The sequence below is a fragment of the Canis lupus genome, chromosome X (assembly GCF_003254725.2).
Source record: "Canis lupus dingo isolate Sandy chromosome X, ASM325472v2, whole genome shotgun sequence".
Classification (NCBI taxonomy): Eukaryota; Metazoa; Chordata; class Mammalia; order Carnivora; family Canidae; genus Canis; species Canis lupus.
In genome coordinates, this window is record NC_064281.1 from 55,396,359 (window position 1) to 55,410,696 (window position 14,338).

The 14,338-nt window shown below is 54.1% G+C and overlaps 1 protein-coding gene across 8 annotated transcripts in view; it reads left to right on the plus strand.

Annotated features, from left to right (window-relative positions):
* MED12 (mediator complex subunit 12) overlaps positions 1-14,033 on the plus strand; it is a 26,725-nt gene extending 12,692 nt beyond the window's left edge. For 3 of the 8 annotated variants that reach the window (XM_049107125.1, XM_049107129.1, XM_049107132.1), the window contains 28 exons: positions 194-312; positions 509-652; positions 1,120-1,283; positions 1,491-1,622; positions 2,048-2,275; positions 2,451-2,595; positions 2,770-2,890; positions 3,275-3,376; positions 3,505-3,618; positions 3,871-4,046; positions 4,230-4,409; positions 5,471-5,542; positions 5,998-6,131; positions 6,302-6,463; positions 6,752-6,863; positions 7,028-7,117; positions 7,590-7,699; positions 7,873-8,008; positions 8,268-8,429; positions 9,398-9,772; positions 10,007-10,157; positions 10,311-10,513; positions 10,679-10,756; positions 10,860-11,077; positions 12,613-12,856; positions 13,164-13,277; positions 13,468-13,549; positions 13,765-14,033. In XM_049107125.1, coding sequence (XP_048963082.1) covers positions 194-312; positions 509-652; positions 1,120-1,283; positions 1,491-1,622; positions 2,048-2,275; positions 2,451-2,595; positions 2,770-2,890; positions 3,275-3,376; positions 3,505-3,618; positions 3,871-4,046; positions 4,230-4,409; positions 5,471-5,542; positions 5,998-6,131; positions 6,302-6,463; positions 6,752-6,863; positions 7,028-7,117; positions 7,590-7,699; positions 7,873-8,008; positions 8,268-8,429; positions 9,398-9,772; positions 10,007-10,157; positions 10,311-10,513; positions 10,679-10,756; positions 10,860-11,077; positions 12,613-12,856; positions 13,164-13,277; positions 13,468-13,549; positions 13,765-13,808 — 4,112 coding nt within the window. In that variant the 3' untranslated portion in view covers positions 13,809-14,033. The remainder of the gene's footprint in view (positions 1-193; positions 313-508; positions 653-1,119; positions 1,284-1,490; positions 1,623-2,047; positions 2,276-2,450; positions 2,596-2,769; positions 2,891-3,274; positions 3,377-3,504; positions 3,619-3,870; positions 4,047-4,229; positions 4,410-5,470; positions 5,543-5,997; positions 6,132-6,301; positions 6,464-6,751; positions 6,864-7,027; positions 7,118-7,589; positions 7,700-7,872; positions 8,009-8,267; positions 8,430-9,397; positions 9,773-10,006; positions 10,158-10,310; positions 10,514-10,678; positions 10,757-10,859; positions 11,078-12,612; positions 12,857-13,163; positions 13,278-13,467; positions 13,550-13,764) is intronic. The other 5 variants (XM_049107130.1, XM_049107131.1, XM_049107127.1 and 2 more) reach the window with 5 other exon arrangements.
* The last annotated feature ends 305 nt before the right edge of the window (positions 14,034-14,338 follow it).

Here is a 14,338-nt window from a genome sequence, read left to right on the forward strand (position 1 = left end):
CTGTCCCCTTCCCTTCATCCCCCCCTTCCCCCTCCTCAACCCTCCTTTCCCTTTTCCCTTTCTCCCTCCCACCCTTCCTCCCCGCCTTCCTCCCCCTGGCCCTCCCCCCACCCCCCCATAGCCTTCTCTCCCTACCCCCAGTCAACTAGTTATCTTCCCTCTCCTGACTGGTCCCTCTCCACTGTCCCCTCAGGTGGGGAGGACGGGCAGAAGCGGCGGCGCAACCGGCCTGAAGCCTTCCCCACTGCCGAAGACATCTTTGCTAAGTTCCAGCACCTTTCACATTATGACCAGCACCAGGTCACGGCTCAGGTGAGGGCCTAAGCCCTGCCCCCTTCCCACATTCTGCTGGCCTGCCCTGTTTTCCTTTCCTCCTTCTCCCTCTCCCCACCCCACCACCAGGCACTAGGCTGATTCCCAGTCTCATCCCCTTCCGTCTTCCTTTTCTGGCTTCCCTGGTTCTCCCCACCTCTTTCCACTACTGTCTCACTCCTTCTGCCTTTATCAGGTCTCCCGGAATGTTCTGGAGCAGATCACGAGCTTTGCCCTTGGCATGTCATATCACTTGCCTCTGGTGCAGCATGTGCAGTTCATCTTTGACCTCATGGAATATTCGCTCAGCATCAGTGGCCTCATCGACTTTGCCATCCAGGTGGGGAAGTTAGGGGGATCAGGGGGGAGGAAGGCATTTGTACCATAGAGGGTCACCAGGGTGGGCGGCATAGGGGCTCAAGCCGGTGTCCTGGGCCACTTAGGAGGGGCAAGAAGGCCAGCATGATGGGAGCCAGAGAGTGAAGGGGAACAGGAGCTAAGCAGGCAGGACTAGAGGCTTGCATGCTCTGCATAGAGGCCCGAGAACTAGTTTATAAAGTGTTGGGGGCAGAGCGTCCTCCCACTGTAGAGTTCACAGAATCATATTCTAGAGACCGGTGAGATCGTCCATGTGGTTTGTGGCTTGTGTCGTTAATAGAATAAAGGATAGTGGCATATGGCAACAGGGCTCTCCCAGAATGAGGCACCTCAGGCCTGCCTTGGCCATTCCCTCACAGGCAGGGTGGGTATATATAACACATGGGCCTCTTCTCATTTCTCACCACCCCCCACCACTCTCTCTGCTAGCTACTAAACGAACTGAGCGTGGTTGAGGCCGAGTTGCTCCTCAAGTCCTCGGATCTGGTGGGCAGCTACACCACCAGCCTGTGTCTGTGCATCGTGGCTGTCCTGCGGCACTACCATGCCTGCCTCATCCTCAACCAGGACCAGATGGCACAGGTCTTTGAGGGGTAAGTGGGGCTGCAGGATGATCATGCACGTGACCCCAGTGAATGCTGATGGAAGTGACCCCCAAAAGACTTGGGGAGGCTACCTTGCCATTTGGGCAGACAGGGGAGAGTATCGCCAAGAGTTGTGAGTCTGTGGCCAGGGACCTTTGTGTCTTCACCTGTGCACACCACCCACTGCCCCATCTTGACTTCGCCCTCTTGTGACAGGCTGTGTGGCGTAGTGAAGCATGGGATGAACCGATCAGATGGCTCCTCTGCAGAACGCTGTATCCTTGCTTATCTCTATGATCTGTACACCTCCTGTAGCCATTTAAAGAGCAAATTTGGGGAGCTCTTCAGGTAAGAGAGGTGGGAGGTAAGGGTAGAGAACAGGATCTTGTCCCATCTCCTTCCCGTTACCACTCAACTTAGGAGCAGAGCACAGCTCAGGACCCCTCTGTCTCTGCGGGGCTGTCTGGGAGCTATAGCCATCACATGTTCTTGGTTCCAAAGAATAGGCCTGTCTCCTCCTCTTCCTTTTCAGCCTGGCCTCCGGCCCATCTCAACGGGACCCAAATTCCTTGTCCCTGCCTCCAGAGGCCCCTGTGCCTTAGTCTAACTGGGTCCCTTTCCTGCCCAGTCTGCTTTGGCCCATCTCCCCATCTCCTTTCTTGTCCCAAGGCCCCCAGCCCCTGACTTTTTTCCTTTTCTCCCTTCTCCTGACCACCCCTCTGCCCCACTGGCTCTCCTCCAACACTCCTATGTCCCTTCTGCCACCCCTGCAGCGACTTTTGCTCCAAGGTGAAAAACACTATCTACTGCAACGTGGAGCCCTCAGAATCCAACATGCGCTGGGCACCCGAGTTCATGATCGACACTCTGGAGAACCCTGCAGCTCACACCTTTACCTACACGGGGCTAGGCAAGAGTCTTAGTGAGAACCCCGCTAACCGCTACAGCTTTGTCTGCAATGCCCTTATGCACGTCTGTGTGGGGCACCATGATCCCGATAGGTATGGGGCGTCCTGAGTTGGGAACGGGCACCACGCTCCTGCCTGAGTTTGGGAGGGATGAGATGCCTGGGAGGTACTGCAACCACGGTTACTGCTGGGGTGGAGATGAGAAGTTAATGAGTCTGAGGTTTTATGGAACAAGGTTTTTCCTGAGGGCATTTATCCTTTTCCCCAGGGTGAATGACATCGCAATCCTGTGTGCAGAGCTGACTGGCTATTGCAAGTCACTGAGTGCCGAGTGGCTAGGAGTACTCAAGGCTTTATGCTGCTCCTCTAACAATGGCACTTGTGGTTTCAACGACCTCCTCTGCAATGTAGATGTGAGGCTTGCGCCAGGGTCCTGCCAGGGTGTGGGGTGGTTCCCGGGGCAGGGGGCCGGTCACAGTCATTGCAATAGTCAAGAGACAGAGTCCCACAGAGTGGAGGCCTACTGCTTTGAATTGGCCCCCTCTCTGCAGGCTGAGTCGAGATGTCTTGTCTGCTTTGTCCTCCAGGTCAGTGACCTGTCTTTTCATGACTCTCTGGCTACTTTTGTTGCCATCCTCATCGCTCGGCAATGTCTGCTCCTTGAGGATCTGATTCGCTGTGCTGCCATCCCTTCACTCCTTAATGCCGGTGAACCACCAGTCCGTAACCCTTAGAATTTCTGGATCCCAAGTTTGACTACACACTCCATGGCCACACCCTCACTGTTGAGTGTGGGGCTCCCCGCTATCACCAGAGGCCAGTTGTGTGATGGGCCTCGGGCCCAGAGCGGCCTCTTTCTAACGCTGTGTTGACTGCCCTGATCCTTCCCTGTTGTGACCCTCCTAAGGGACCCCCCCCCATCACACTGCAAGACAGCTGACTGCTCTGTCTCTCCTCCCCCATTATCTTGTTATTTCTCCTTTTGCCTGACTTCGCCTTCCCTTCTAGCCCCTTGCCACCCACAAACCCACGGACAGTCCACTTTTGCCCTGTCCAATTTGCTTTGTTTTCCTTTTTTTTTTTTTTTTGCAGCCTGCAGTGAGCAGGACTCTGAGCCAGGGGCCCGGCTGACCTGCCGCATCCTCCTCCACCTTTTCAAGACGCCTCAACTCAATCCTTGCCAGTCAGATGGAAGTAAGTGACCCTGATCTGGGCCTAGCCAGCAGTAGAAAGTGTGGCTGCTCCCCCCCCCCCCGCCCCACCCACTGCCTGCACCCCACTGGATCTACTTTTGCTTCTCATGACTTGGGCTCCCTCTCCAGACAAGCCTACAGTAGGAATCCGTTCCTCCTGTGACCGCCACCTGCTGGCTGCCTCCCAGAACCGCATCGTGGATGGAGCTGTGTTTGCTGTTCTCAAGGCAGTATTTGTACTTGGTATGGGGGTAGGAAGGGAGTGGTGCCAGAAGTGTGTGTGGGGTGGAGTGCCAGCTAAACTACAAAGGAAAGTCTTTCTCCCTCCTGAAGGTGGTCTCTCTGACCTTTGGGGAGGAGAGGAGGGAGGGAAGTATATTTCTGTCCCATAGGGCAGGATTTGGGGGAGTTGCTGCTTCTGTGGGTCTGGGGTGGGTCTCTACACCGTGTTCAGATCTCACTCTGCCCTCCCTATCTCCCGCCCGTGAACCACAGGGGATGCGGAACTGAAGGGTTCAGGCTTCACTGTGACAGGAGGAACAGAAGAACTTCCAGAGGAGGAGGGAGGAGGTGGCAGTGGCGGTCGGAGGCAGGGTGGCCGCAACATCTCTGTGGAGACAGCCAGTCTGGATGTCTATGCCAAGTACGTGCTGCGCAGCATCTGCCAACAGGTCAGTCTCACCTTCCCCCCATGCATCCCAAATGCCTTTATATAATAATGTCCTGTTTCCAGCCCTGATCATGCCACCTTCCTACTATACATCACGTCTCTCATCAACCCCTAGCCCATCTCCCCCTTATTCCTTACCCCCACTCACTGTTTGCCCCAGTGCCCTGGTTATCTACTTCCTCAGGAATGGGTAGGAGAGCGTTGCCTTAAATCATTGTGTGAGGATAGCAATGACCTGCAAGACCCAGTGTTGAGTAGTGCCCAGGCCCAGCGCCTCATGCAGCTCATCTGCTACCCACATCGGTTGCTGGACAACGAGGACGGGGAAAACCCCCAGCGGCAGCGCATTAAGCGTATTCTGCAGGTAGGCCAAGGTGGTGAGGGTCTTAGAGGAAGCAGTGGGGCCCAGGCCCTGGGTGAAACAATGGGGACCCTGAGGGAAAAAGAGGGGGTTAGTCAAGTAGGAAGACTGAACAAGGATGTGGGCAAAAGGTGGTCAGAGCAACAGCCCCCATGTGGGTTTTGAAGTCAGGCCAGTGCAGTCCAGACCCTAGAGCCAACTGCTGGATGAGGGCATGGCTATCTGGGACTGTAGCTTATCAGTGAGAGGCGGCACAACATCTGCTAAGCCTTGTTTAAGGCCTTGCTTGTTTGGTGTTTGCTCACAGCTCAGTAACGAACAGCAGTAGTACTTCATAGCTCTTGATTACCAAGTGTCAGCTTCATGCCGAGTATTGTGCTCAGCACTCTATGTCCATCTTCTCATTTAATCTGTCCCAACCCCCAGAAAGTAGGTAGGAGTGGCCAAGTTTGACCAAGGAGGAAACCAAGGCTTGAAGAGTTTATTAAGTAATTAGCCCAAGGTCACACAGCTAGTTTAGAGTCAGGGTGCGAGCCCAGGTGGGCCTGTGCCCCTTCCACTTTGCCATGCTGCTTCAGGCATTCAGGTAACTGAAGGGTGGAGAAATAAAGCTGTTAAAAGAGCTACAGGAATGAGTCTCTTCAGCCCAGAGGAGATAATGTTAAAGAGAGATTAACTCACATTAGCCCTTGGGTCTGTAAAGGACTTTGAACAGCTGGTTTAAAACAGCCTGCAACTTTAACATCAAAGATTTAGGGTAAGTGCTAAGCAGAACTTACCCATGTGGAGGAATGTGAAGCTCTGGAATAGGAGACAGGGGAAAGATGGGAAATCTTTCCAGAACCGTTTTTAAAATAGGCTAGATTTTTCAACGATTTTGGATCATTTTGGTGTAGTCTTTCCTAAAGATGGGGACGTGGAAGTTCCTTTCAGACCTGTAGGCATATGTGTTTCAAGGTTGTGAGAGATCAGGAGGTGGCTTAGTCAGGGTGGGGGGTAAGTGGCTGGAAATGGAGAGGGGGGACAGGATGATGATGAGCTTAGGGGTGGCGTCTCCATCACAGAACTTGGACCAGTGGACCATGCGCCAGTCTTCCTTGGAGCTGCAGCTCATGATCAAGCAGACCCCTAACAATGTGAGTTGGCACCTGGCCCTCTCTGTCCCATGCTCACTTCCAGCTCCATGTGTCAGGGGTGTGGGCTACCATAGAAGAACCTGTGTCCTATGGAACTTCAGGTTCTTGAGCTGAGAAAGAGAGGGTGGGAAGATGGCAAACGCATGGGGCTGATGAGTAGGGGGAAATGGGTCAGGAATGTTGGGGCTCGGTGGTGTGGGGGAAGATTGGCGATGGTGGTGGTGGGAGGCAGTTTCTCTGGTCACAACTGTAAGGAGGCATGTGAGGAGAAGACAGTGGGGGAATTGGAGAAATAGGGAGGCTCTGGAGGGCAGGCTCTCAGCAGAGTTGTGTCTTTCCCTCTCATTACCTTCCAGATGCCTTTCTCCGCCCTCATCTCCCATCTTTCCTGCCGTCTGTTTTCCTTCCTATCACAGTTACCTATTGAGCACCTCTGTGCCTTTCATCCTCCCCAGGAGATGAACTCCCTCTTAGAGAACATCGCCAAGGCCACAATCGAGGTTTTCCAACAGTCAGCAGAGACAGGGTCATCTTCTGGAAGCACCACAAGCAACATGCCCAGCAGCAGCAAAACAAAGCCAGTGCTCAGGTTGGGTAGAAATGCATTCAGACCCCTCCCCTTATGACTTGTTCTCTCATAGTGTAAATGATTTCAGTCTCACAGAGATACTAGGCCTGTCCATTGGGCAGGGAGAGCATGGCTTGTTCTACCCTTGCCTGGCTCCTCTGGAACTCTGTCTACTCCCATCTGTCCTCCAGCTCTCTGGAGCGCTCTGGTGTGTGGCTGGTCGCTCCCCTCATCGCTAAGCTGCCCACCTCAGTCCAGGGGCATGTGTTAAAGGCAGCCGGAGAGGAGTTGGAGAAAGGCCAGCACCTGGGTTCCTCTTCCCGCAAAGAACGTGACCGACAAAAGCAGAAGAGGTAAAGCTGCTGTGGGGTGGAGGGGGGCAAGGATCAGGATTGAGGGTTAGAAAGGAGAGGAGGTGGGGCTGGGGAAAAAGAAAAGTTTAGATAAGTTGGGACAGAGGGGTGGGGATAAAAAAATCACAGAAAAGTGGAAAATTGGAGGGGAAGAGTGGGCACGGTTGGGCTAGAGGCTAGATCTTGAGAGAATAGGGCTGGGGCTTCTGGAATAATGAGGTTGGAAGCTACCTTTTATCCCATGGTCCTGTTCTTTCTCTTTTCCTTTTCCTTCCCTCTCTTCTCTAGCATGTCCCTGTTGAGCCAGCAGCCATTCTTATCTTTGGTGCTGACATGTCTGAAAGGGCAGGATGAGCAGCGTGAGGGCCTTCTCACCTCCCTCTATAGCCAGGTGCACCAGGTATGGGTCTCTGGGCTGCTGAGCCAGGCCAGAGGGCAGGGATGGGCACACCTGAGGCCACCGTGTACCCAGAACCTTCTGTACTTTCGGATCAACGCCTTGGGTGTTCGGGAATGGAAACGAGAAGATCCCTGAGCCGTGCGTTATGCTTGTTTCTGTCTCAGATTGTGAATAATTGGCGGGATGACCAGTACTTAGATGACTGCAAACCAAAGCAGCTAATGCACGAGGCTCTCAAGCTGCGGCTCAATCTGGTGAGAGGGCAGCTGGGGAGACGAAAGACAAGGGTGAGATAGAACTGCACTGCAGAGCCCCCCTCTTGCCTGTCAAGGGCAGGTGGGCGCAAAGATGGAGGGCCTAGTTGCTTCTGAGTCTTCAAAATATTAACCTGGAGCTCCTAAAGACACTGGACCTAAAAGTGGTTGAGGGCCTGGATCCTTGCAGAGACCTGGGCCCTAGGAGCCCTAGAAACCCATTGTGGAATGTTGAGTGGGATCCTGGACATCCCTTAGTCCAGCCCCCATCATTTCATAATTAAGGAAATGGAGGCCCTGAGGTGCCAAGAATTAAGTCATTGGCCCAAAATCATGTAGCAGATCACACGTACAACTGAAACATGCCCTGTGGTGTGCTAAGCCACAGCCAGGCCAGGTTATGGTCTAAGCTTTCCCTAAATGCTACACTTTACCCCTGAACCATCTGACTGACTTCTTGTGGCCCTGGCAGGTGGGGGGTATGTTTGACACGGTGCAGCGCAGTACCCAGCAGACTACGGAGTGGGCTGTGCTCCTCCTGGAGATCATCATCAGCGGCACTGTCGACATGCAGTCCAACAAGTAAAGCATCCCCACCCCCTTCAGTTTTGTGCCCAAGAGGAACTCCCTTCCCCCACACCGGGTGCACGACCCACTATAACTGGTGTGGCCCTCTCTGCTTGCATCCTACCCTGAGGCCTTTGTCTGTCTTAGCCTCTTTCCTCTATGGTTTTTTCCTGGGCCTCTCCTCACAGCGAGCTCTTCACCACGGTGCTGGACATGCTGAGCGTGCTCATCAACGGGACTCTGGCCGCGGACATGTCTAGCATCTCTCAAGGCAGCATGGAGGAGAACAAACGTGCCTACATGAACCTGGTCAAGAAGCTGCGGGTGAGCAGGGGAGGCAAGGCCGGGCGGCTCCATTCCCTTTCCCCTTGACCTTGGGTATGCCACCCAGCCTCAGGGACTTCGTTCTGGTCCAGATCTGGCCATCTCCCCTCCCTGTTTGCGTCTCCTTTCTGTTTGTTCTTTGTACTGGGAGGGTTTACTGAATGTCATCTTCATGCCTATTTCTCTGCTGTCCCCTGAGACTCCTCATCCCTCTTTATCTGTGTCCTTGAACTCTCGCCCCATCTTCCTATGCCCACAGAAAGAGCTGGGGGAGCGCCAGTCAGACAGTCTGGAAAAAGTTCGCCAGCTGCTGCCACTGCCCAAGCAGACCCGAGACGTCATCACGTGTGAGCCACAGGGCTCCCTCATTGATACCAAGGGCAACAAGATTGCCGGCTTCGATTCCATCTTCAAGAAGGAGGCACGTCGCCTTTTCTTCCCATCCCTGTTCCTACCCCAGCATTATCCCCCCACGCACAGCTCTTTCCCTGCCTTTGGGCAAGAGCTTTCCCTATGTCAACCTTGTAGCTACGGCAGGCTCAGCAGGCCAGGGAATCCATCAGGCTCTGCTGGTGAGCACCGTCTCTGGGATGTGGAGTTGATCACTAATTTTTTTTTAGGTTTCTCTCCCCATCTTGGAAGCTTCATCCTCTTTCCTGGGTCTGTCCCTCCAGCTCTCCCTACCTTCCCCATCCACACCCACCTTTGAACTTACCACCCGTTTCTCGGCCCCCTGTCCTCCTCCATCCAGCCTATACCCCACCCATCTGTCTGGCTGCCTGCTGGATCTGTTATCCCTTCATTCCTCTGCCCCAACCCAGCCATCTCTGCACAGATTTCTCTGTCCCTTCTGTCTGTCAGTTGTGATATTTTTTGAGTAACCAGAATCTTTGTGGAAAGCAGAGAGGGGGAAGGAAAAGAAGATGCAGGGTCTAACATCCAAAGTCTGACCCGGTCATACATACAGTGTCTTCATGTCTTTTCCTGGCCCGCCTATCTATCTGTCTGGGTGGCTCTCTGTGTATCTCTCTCTGGTTCTCATTTGTCCTTTCTTGGTGTCTCTCCACTCACCTCTTTGTCTCTCCCTCCCCGTTCCCATCTCTGTCTTCCTCTGAACCTCAGTGCCTGTGTCCATCTCTGCTCCGCTGGCCCTTCGCCCTCTCCCCCTCTTAACTCTCTGTCTGCTCTGTGTGTGCATGTGTGTATGTGTTGCTATATATCCATGTTCGTGTCCATCTGCTTCCTCTCACTGTCTCCCCTGACCCTACCCACACCCTTGTCATCTCCTCTTATTGCCTGCAGATACTTCCACCTCTCCTGCAGACCCTCAAGGTCTGTCTCCCACTTTCCAAATCTTAGCAGCTCACTGTTTCTCATTTTCTGGAGCAGGGTCTACAGGTTTCCACCAAACAAAAGATCTCTCCCTGGGATCTTTTTGAGGGCTTGAAGCCATCAGCACCACTCTCTTGGGGATGGTTTGGAACGGTTCGAGTCGACCGGCGAGTGGCCCGAGGAGAGGAACAGCAGCGGTTGCTGCTCTACCACACACACCTGAGGCCCCGGCCCCGTGCCTATTACCTGGAGCCACTTCCACTGCCACCAGAAGATGAGGAGCCCCCTGCTCCCACCCTGCTAGAGCCTGAGAAAAAGGCTCCAGAGCCCCCCAAAACTGACAAACCTGGGGCTGCCCCACCCAGTACAGAGGAACGCAAGAAGAAGTCCACCAAGGGCAAGAAACGCAGCCAGCCAGCCCCCAAGACAGAGGTTAGTGCTGCCCCGCCTGGCCCCCCACTTATGCTTCTTCTACAGAAAAGCCTTCTCCCTCTCTCTCCATGATTCTGTGCCGTTTCTGGTTCCTGGGGGCAATGGGGAAGAGGTGCCATTAGCATTACAAAAGTGAGCCATGTAGGTCTAGCTCATCTTCACTCCTGGTACCGCACCTCACCCCACCCCACTGAGCTATGGCCCACTCACCTTCCTCCTCTGCTGTTCACACAGGATTATGGAATGGGCCCAGGGAGGAGTGGCCCCTATGGCGTGACGGTGCCTCCGGACCTCCTACACCATGCTAACCCCAGTTCCATATCCCATCTCAGCTACAGGCAGGGCTCCATAGGCCTGTACACCCAGAATCAGCCACTACCTGCAGGTAAGTGCCAGCCCCTAGGAAGGAGAGTTATCTGAACATTCCCCGCACCAGGGGGACAAGGACACATCCCTGAGGATCTGTGGGTGACCAGGACACTGAGCAGGGACTGAGGGGACAAGGAGCCTGGAGAGATCAGCCCATTCCTCTTTCTAGGTGGCCCTCGCGTGGACCCATACCGCCCTGTGCGGTTGCCAATGCAGAAGCTGCCGACCCGACCACCTTACACTGGAGTGCTGCCCACAACCATGACTGGAGTCATGGGGATAGAACCCTCCTACAAGACCTCTGTATACCGACAGCAGCAGCCCACCGTGCCCCAAGGACAGCGCCTTCGCCAACAGCTCCAGGCAAAGATAGTGAGAGGGGCAGTAGGGAGGGTCGTTAGGGAGAGGGGCTCTGGAGGGTCACAGGACTGAGGAGACACTTGGGATCTTCACAAGGCCTTGCAGAGCAGGAGATACAAGAAACAAGATGGCTAAAAGCATTTCCCGAGTTTGAGTTTGTCTCTTTTTTCCCTTTAGCAGAGTCAGGGGATGTTGGGACAGTCAACTGTCCATCAGATGACTCCCAGCTCTTCCTACGGTTTGCAGACCTCCCAGGTGAGGGCATAAGAGGATGTCAGTGGGGAAGGTGGGGGGCTTGAGGCTAGCTGCTCTGCACAGTCTTGGCCTTGACCCCCCTCTCTCTCCTCCTCTTCTCCAGGGCTATACTCCTTATGTTTCTCATGTGGGATTGCAGCAACACACAGGCCCTGCAGGTACCATGGTGCCCCCCAGCTACTCCAGCCAGCCTTATCAGAGCACCCACCCTTCTACCAATCCTACTCTTGTAGATCCTACTCGCCACCTGCAACAGCGGCCCAGTGGCTATGTGCACCAGCAGGCCCCAACCTACGGACATGGGTTGACCTCCACCCAAAGGTACCCGAGGCATCTGGGGGGCTATGAAGACACACTGGGCTGGGAAGGCACATCTGGCTGGGGAGAACTTGTGCCAGGAAGTGATGGAACTAGTCAGAACTCTTGCAGATATGAAGAACACTTATCTGGCCACAAAATGCCAGAGCTGGAAGGGAACCTGGCGACCAGTAGTCTTCTGTCCGCTTGCCTGATATTTCTTCGAGGCCCAGAGAGAGAAATATCCTTCCTACAGCTATGATAAGGAGAGATAAGGGATTCTTAGATGTGGTGTGTGGTAAGGACTCATCCAGCCGGTAGTAGAGTGGTTCCACACTGGAACAGATGAGCCAGCAAGCCCTCCCACCATGCTGAATGCCAGTCAGGCCTTTTAGTTAAGATGTGGGAGTCACATCTTGGGGCTCTGCAGCTTAGGTTTTAGAATACCAGGGAGTGGACCAGAGGAAAGCCCTTTACTTTGAAATATCAGTTGGCCGTCCACCATGTGGCCCACACTATGCCAGGATGGGGTAGGGTGAGAAGAGATCTTTAGAAAATACAAGGTCCCTTACCACAGAGAACCTTTCATCTGGTTGGGCTGGTGAGACTTAACAGAAGAACATCTAAAGACTATGGTGAGGAGAGGTATGATCAGGTGTGTGGCTGTACACCATGAAGTAAATGGGAATTCAGAAAAAGGTATGGGATGTCTTCATGGGCCTGAGTCATTGAAGAGTTTCATAAAGGAGGTGCGATTGGAGTTGGCCTTCGAAGGATAGCTGTAATTTGGATTTGCGGAGTGAAGGATGAGAAAGGGGAGTCTGGGTAGACGACACAACATGAACAAAGATGTAGGGGCCAGAGTGAGGGGGGTGACTGGGAGGGGATGGGAAGAAGAGTGTGGATAGAGTGTAAAATTGTTGCTGGGGCAGTAGCAGGAGCTAGGCCAGGGAGGGGCAGGGCAAGTGAGACAGTCCCTGAAAGAGTTCTTTTGATTGGGAGAGCCATATAGTGAGTTGATGTGTTGACAGATGAATATGGGATGCAGGGATAGGATGCATGGGGAAGGAGACGGAAGAATGAAGATAGAGAGCCTGGCCAGCCAGCCAGAAGGTAGCCTGTTGCTGTGCTATACGTGGGAGGGCGAAAGAGCAGTAGAAGTCAGTAGTTTTTCAGATTCTGAAATGTCATTGGGTACCACCACTACCACCAATAGCAGAAAGCACCTCAGTGGGTGCCTCTCCTATCCTAAGACCAGTTTTTGTTCTCGTAAGAGCAAAACAGCAAAAGCAGGATTGGAAGATGCCTCACTGTGAAGGATATGAACCACTAAATCGGGGTGATGTCTTTGCCCCTTACTCCCCAACCTAGAAGTGTGTCAGAACCCAGAAGGGCCCTTCTGGTTAGTGCTGGGAGGGATGAGTAGAACGACTTATTTAGGTTTTCTTCAGGTCAGGGACCTGAGACATCTACTCCTCCCCTACCCCTCAACCCCCTCATCCCTCTATCCCCTCACCCCCCCAGCCATGCCTTGAGCTTCGGACCACTGGTCTTCGCAGGTTTTCACACCAGACCCTGCAGCAGGCACCCATGATAGGTACCATGACTCCTCTGGGTGCGCAGGGCGTCCAGGCCGGCGTGCGATCGGCGTCCATCCTGCCTGAGCAGCAGCAGCAGCAGCAACAGCAGCAACAGCAGCAGCAGCAGCAGCAACAGCAGCAACAGCAGCAGCAGCAGCAGCAGCAGCAGCAGCAACAACAGCAGTATCACATCCGACAGCAGCAACAGCAGCAGATTTTGCGGGTGAGGCCCCAGGCCTTCAAGTGGGACCTGGGCACCCCCGGAGGGGGAGAGGCAGGTGCTCTTCCAGGGTTTGACATGATGGTGAACCGAGTGAAGCCGGCACCCACTCCCTGGAGCACCCCAAGCACGCAGTAGGGGCCTGAGAAGTTCCTACCCTCCCCCCTGTGTCCCCCCCCACCCCCGCCACTGGCTTCTGGGGTGGTCAGTGGGATCTCCCTGGGAGTCTTGCGCTATTAAGGGGGACAGTGGACCAGTTCCCCTCCCCAGAGCCACCACCATGTCTGAGGCTCACTGCCCTTGTTTGTAGCAGCAGCAGCAGCAGCAACAGCAGCAGCAGCAGCAGCAGCAACAACAACAGCAGGCACACCAGCAGCAGCAGCAGGCAGCTCCTCCCCAGCCCCAGCCCCAGTCCCAGCCCCAGGTAGCTGCTGGGCCATAGCCCCTGGCTCAGGGACAGTTGCCCAGGTTGGGCACAGCATTTTGGGGGCAGTGGGGGGGTGAGTAGAGGTGGGAGGCAAGGTGGGGCACTCCAAAAAGGGAGTCAGGAGATGAGGATGAAAAAGGAAGCGGAAAGTTCGAGATCAGTCTTCCACTTCCGGTTTCCACCTCAGTTCCAGCGCCAGGGGCTTCAGCAGACACAGCAACAGCAACAGACAGCAGCTTTGGTCCGGCAGCTCCAACAACAGCTTTCTAGTAAGCCTGCTTTCCTCTCTAGGGAGAGCCCCAGGGACTACATGGTGGTGGGGGGGCGGGGAGGGCAGGTGACCGCTTCAGGCCCAGGTTGGGGTGGGGTGATGGGTGTGAAGCATGGCATCCTGTCCCTTACTTTGGTACTCAAATAGCCTTTCTCCTACATACCTATATCCTTGCCTGGTCTCCCAGCCCTGATGACCTCTGGTTTTCCACAGATACCCAGCCACAGCCCAGTACCAACATATTTGGACGCTACTGAGCCATCTGGAAGAACTGCCTGGATGTAGCCCCACCCCTTCCTATTAATTCCCAGTCCCCTTCTTGGGCTAGCACCAGTAGTGGTTGGGGCTCTTCCCTCAGGCTCCATTTTTAATAAGTTTTTAGTATTTTTGTTAATGTGAGGCATTGAGCTGTTGGGTTTTGTATATTATTTATATAGAGACCCCAGAGCTGTTGCACCCAATACACAGAGCTTCTTTGCAAAGGGAGTGTGTGAGTTCTGCATGGTGGGGAAGGGCAGGCTCTGAGGAGAGTGCTGGGGGCTGGACCAACCAGTCAGAGCCTTTGTTCTGTTCTGTTCCAATCAGCTCTCCTGTTTACCTTCCATCCCACCAATTTCTAGATTCCAATTGGATTGCTACTCTCTTCTCCCTTCTTCAACCTGACAACATATTATATACGTTGGGGCCCTTAGTTTCTTAAGAAGGGCAGCTTACCTTCTCAGCTAGATGTTGGGGGTTCTTTGTAGCTTCTCTCCATGAGGGATAGACCACTAGGGTGGGGGAGGGG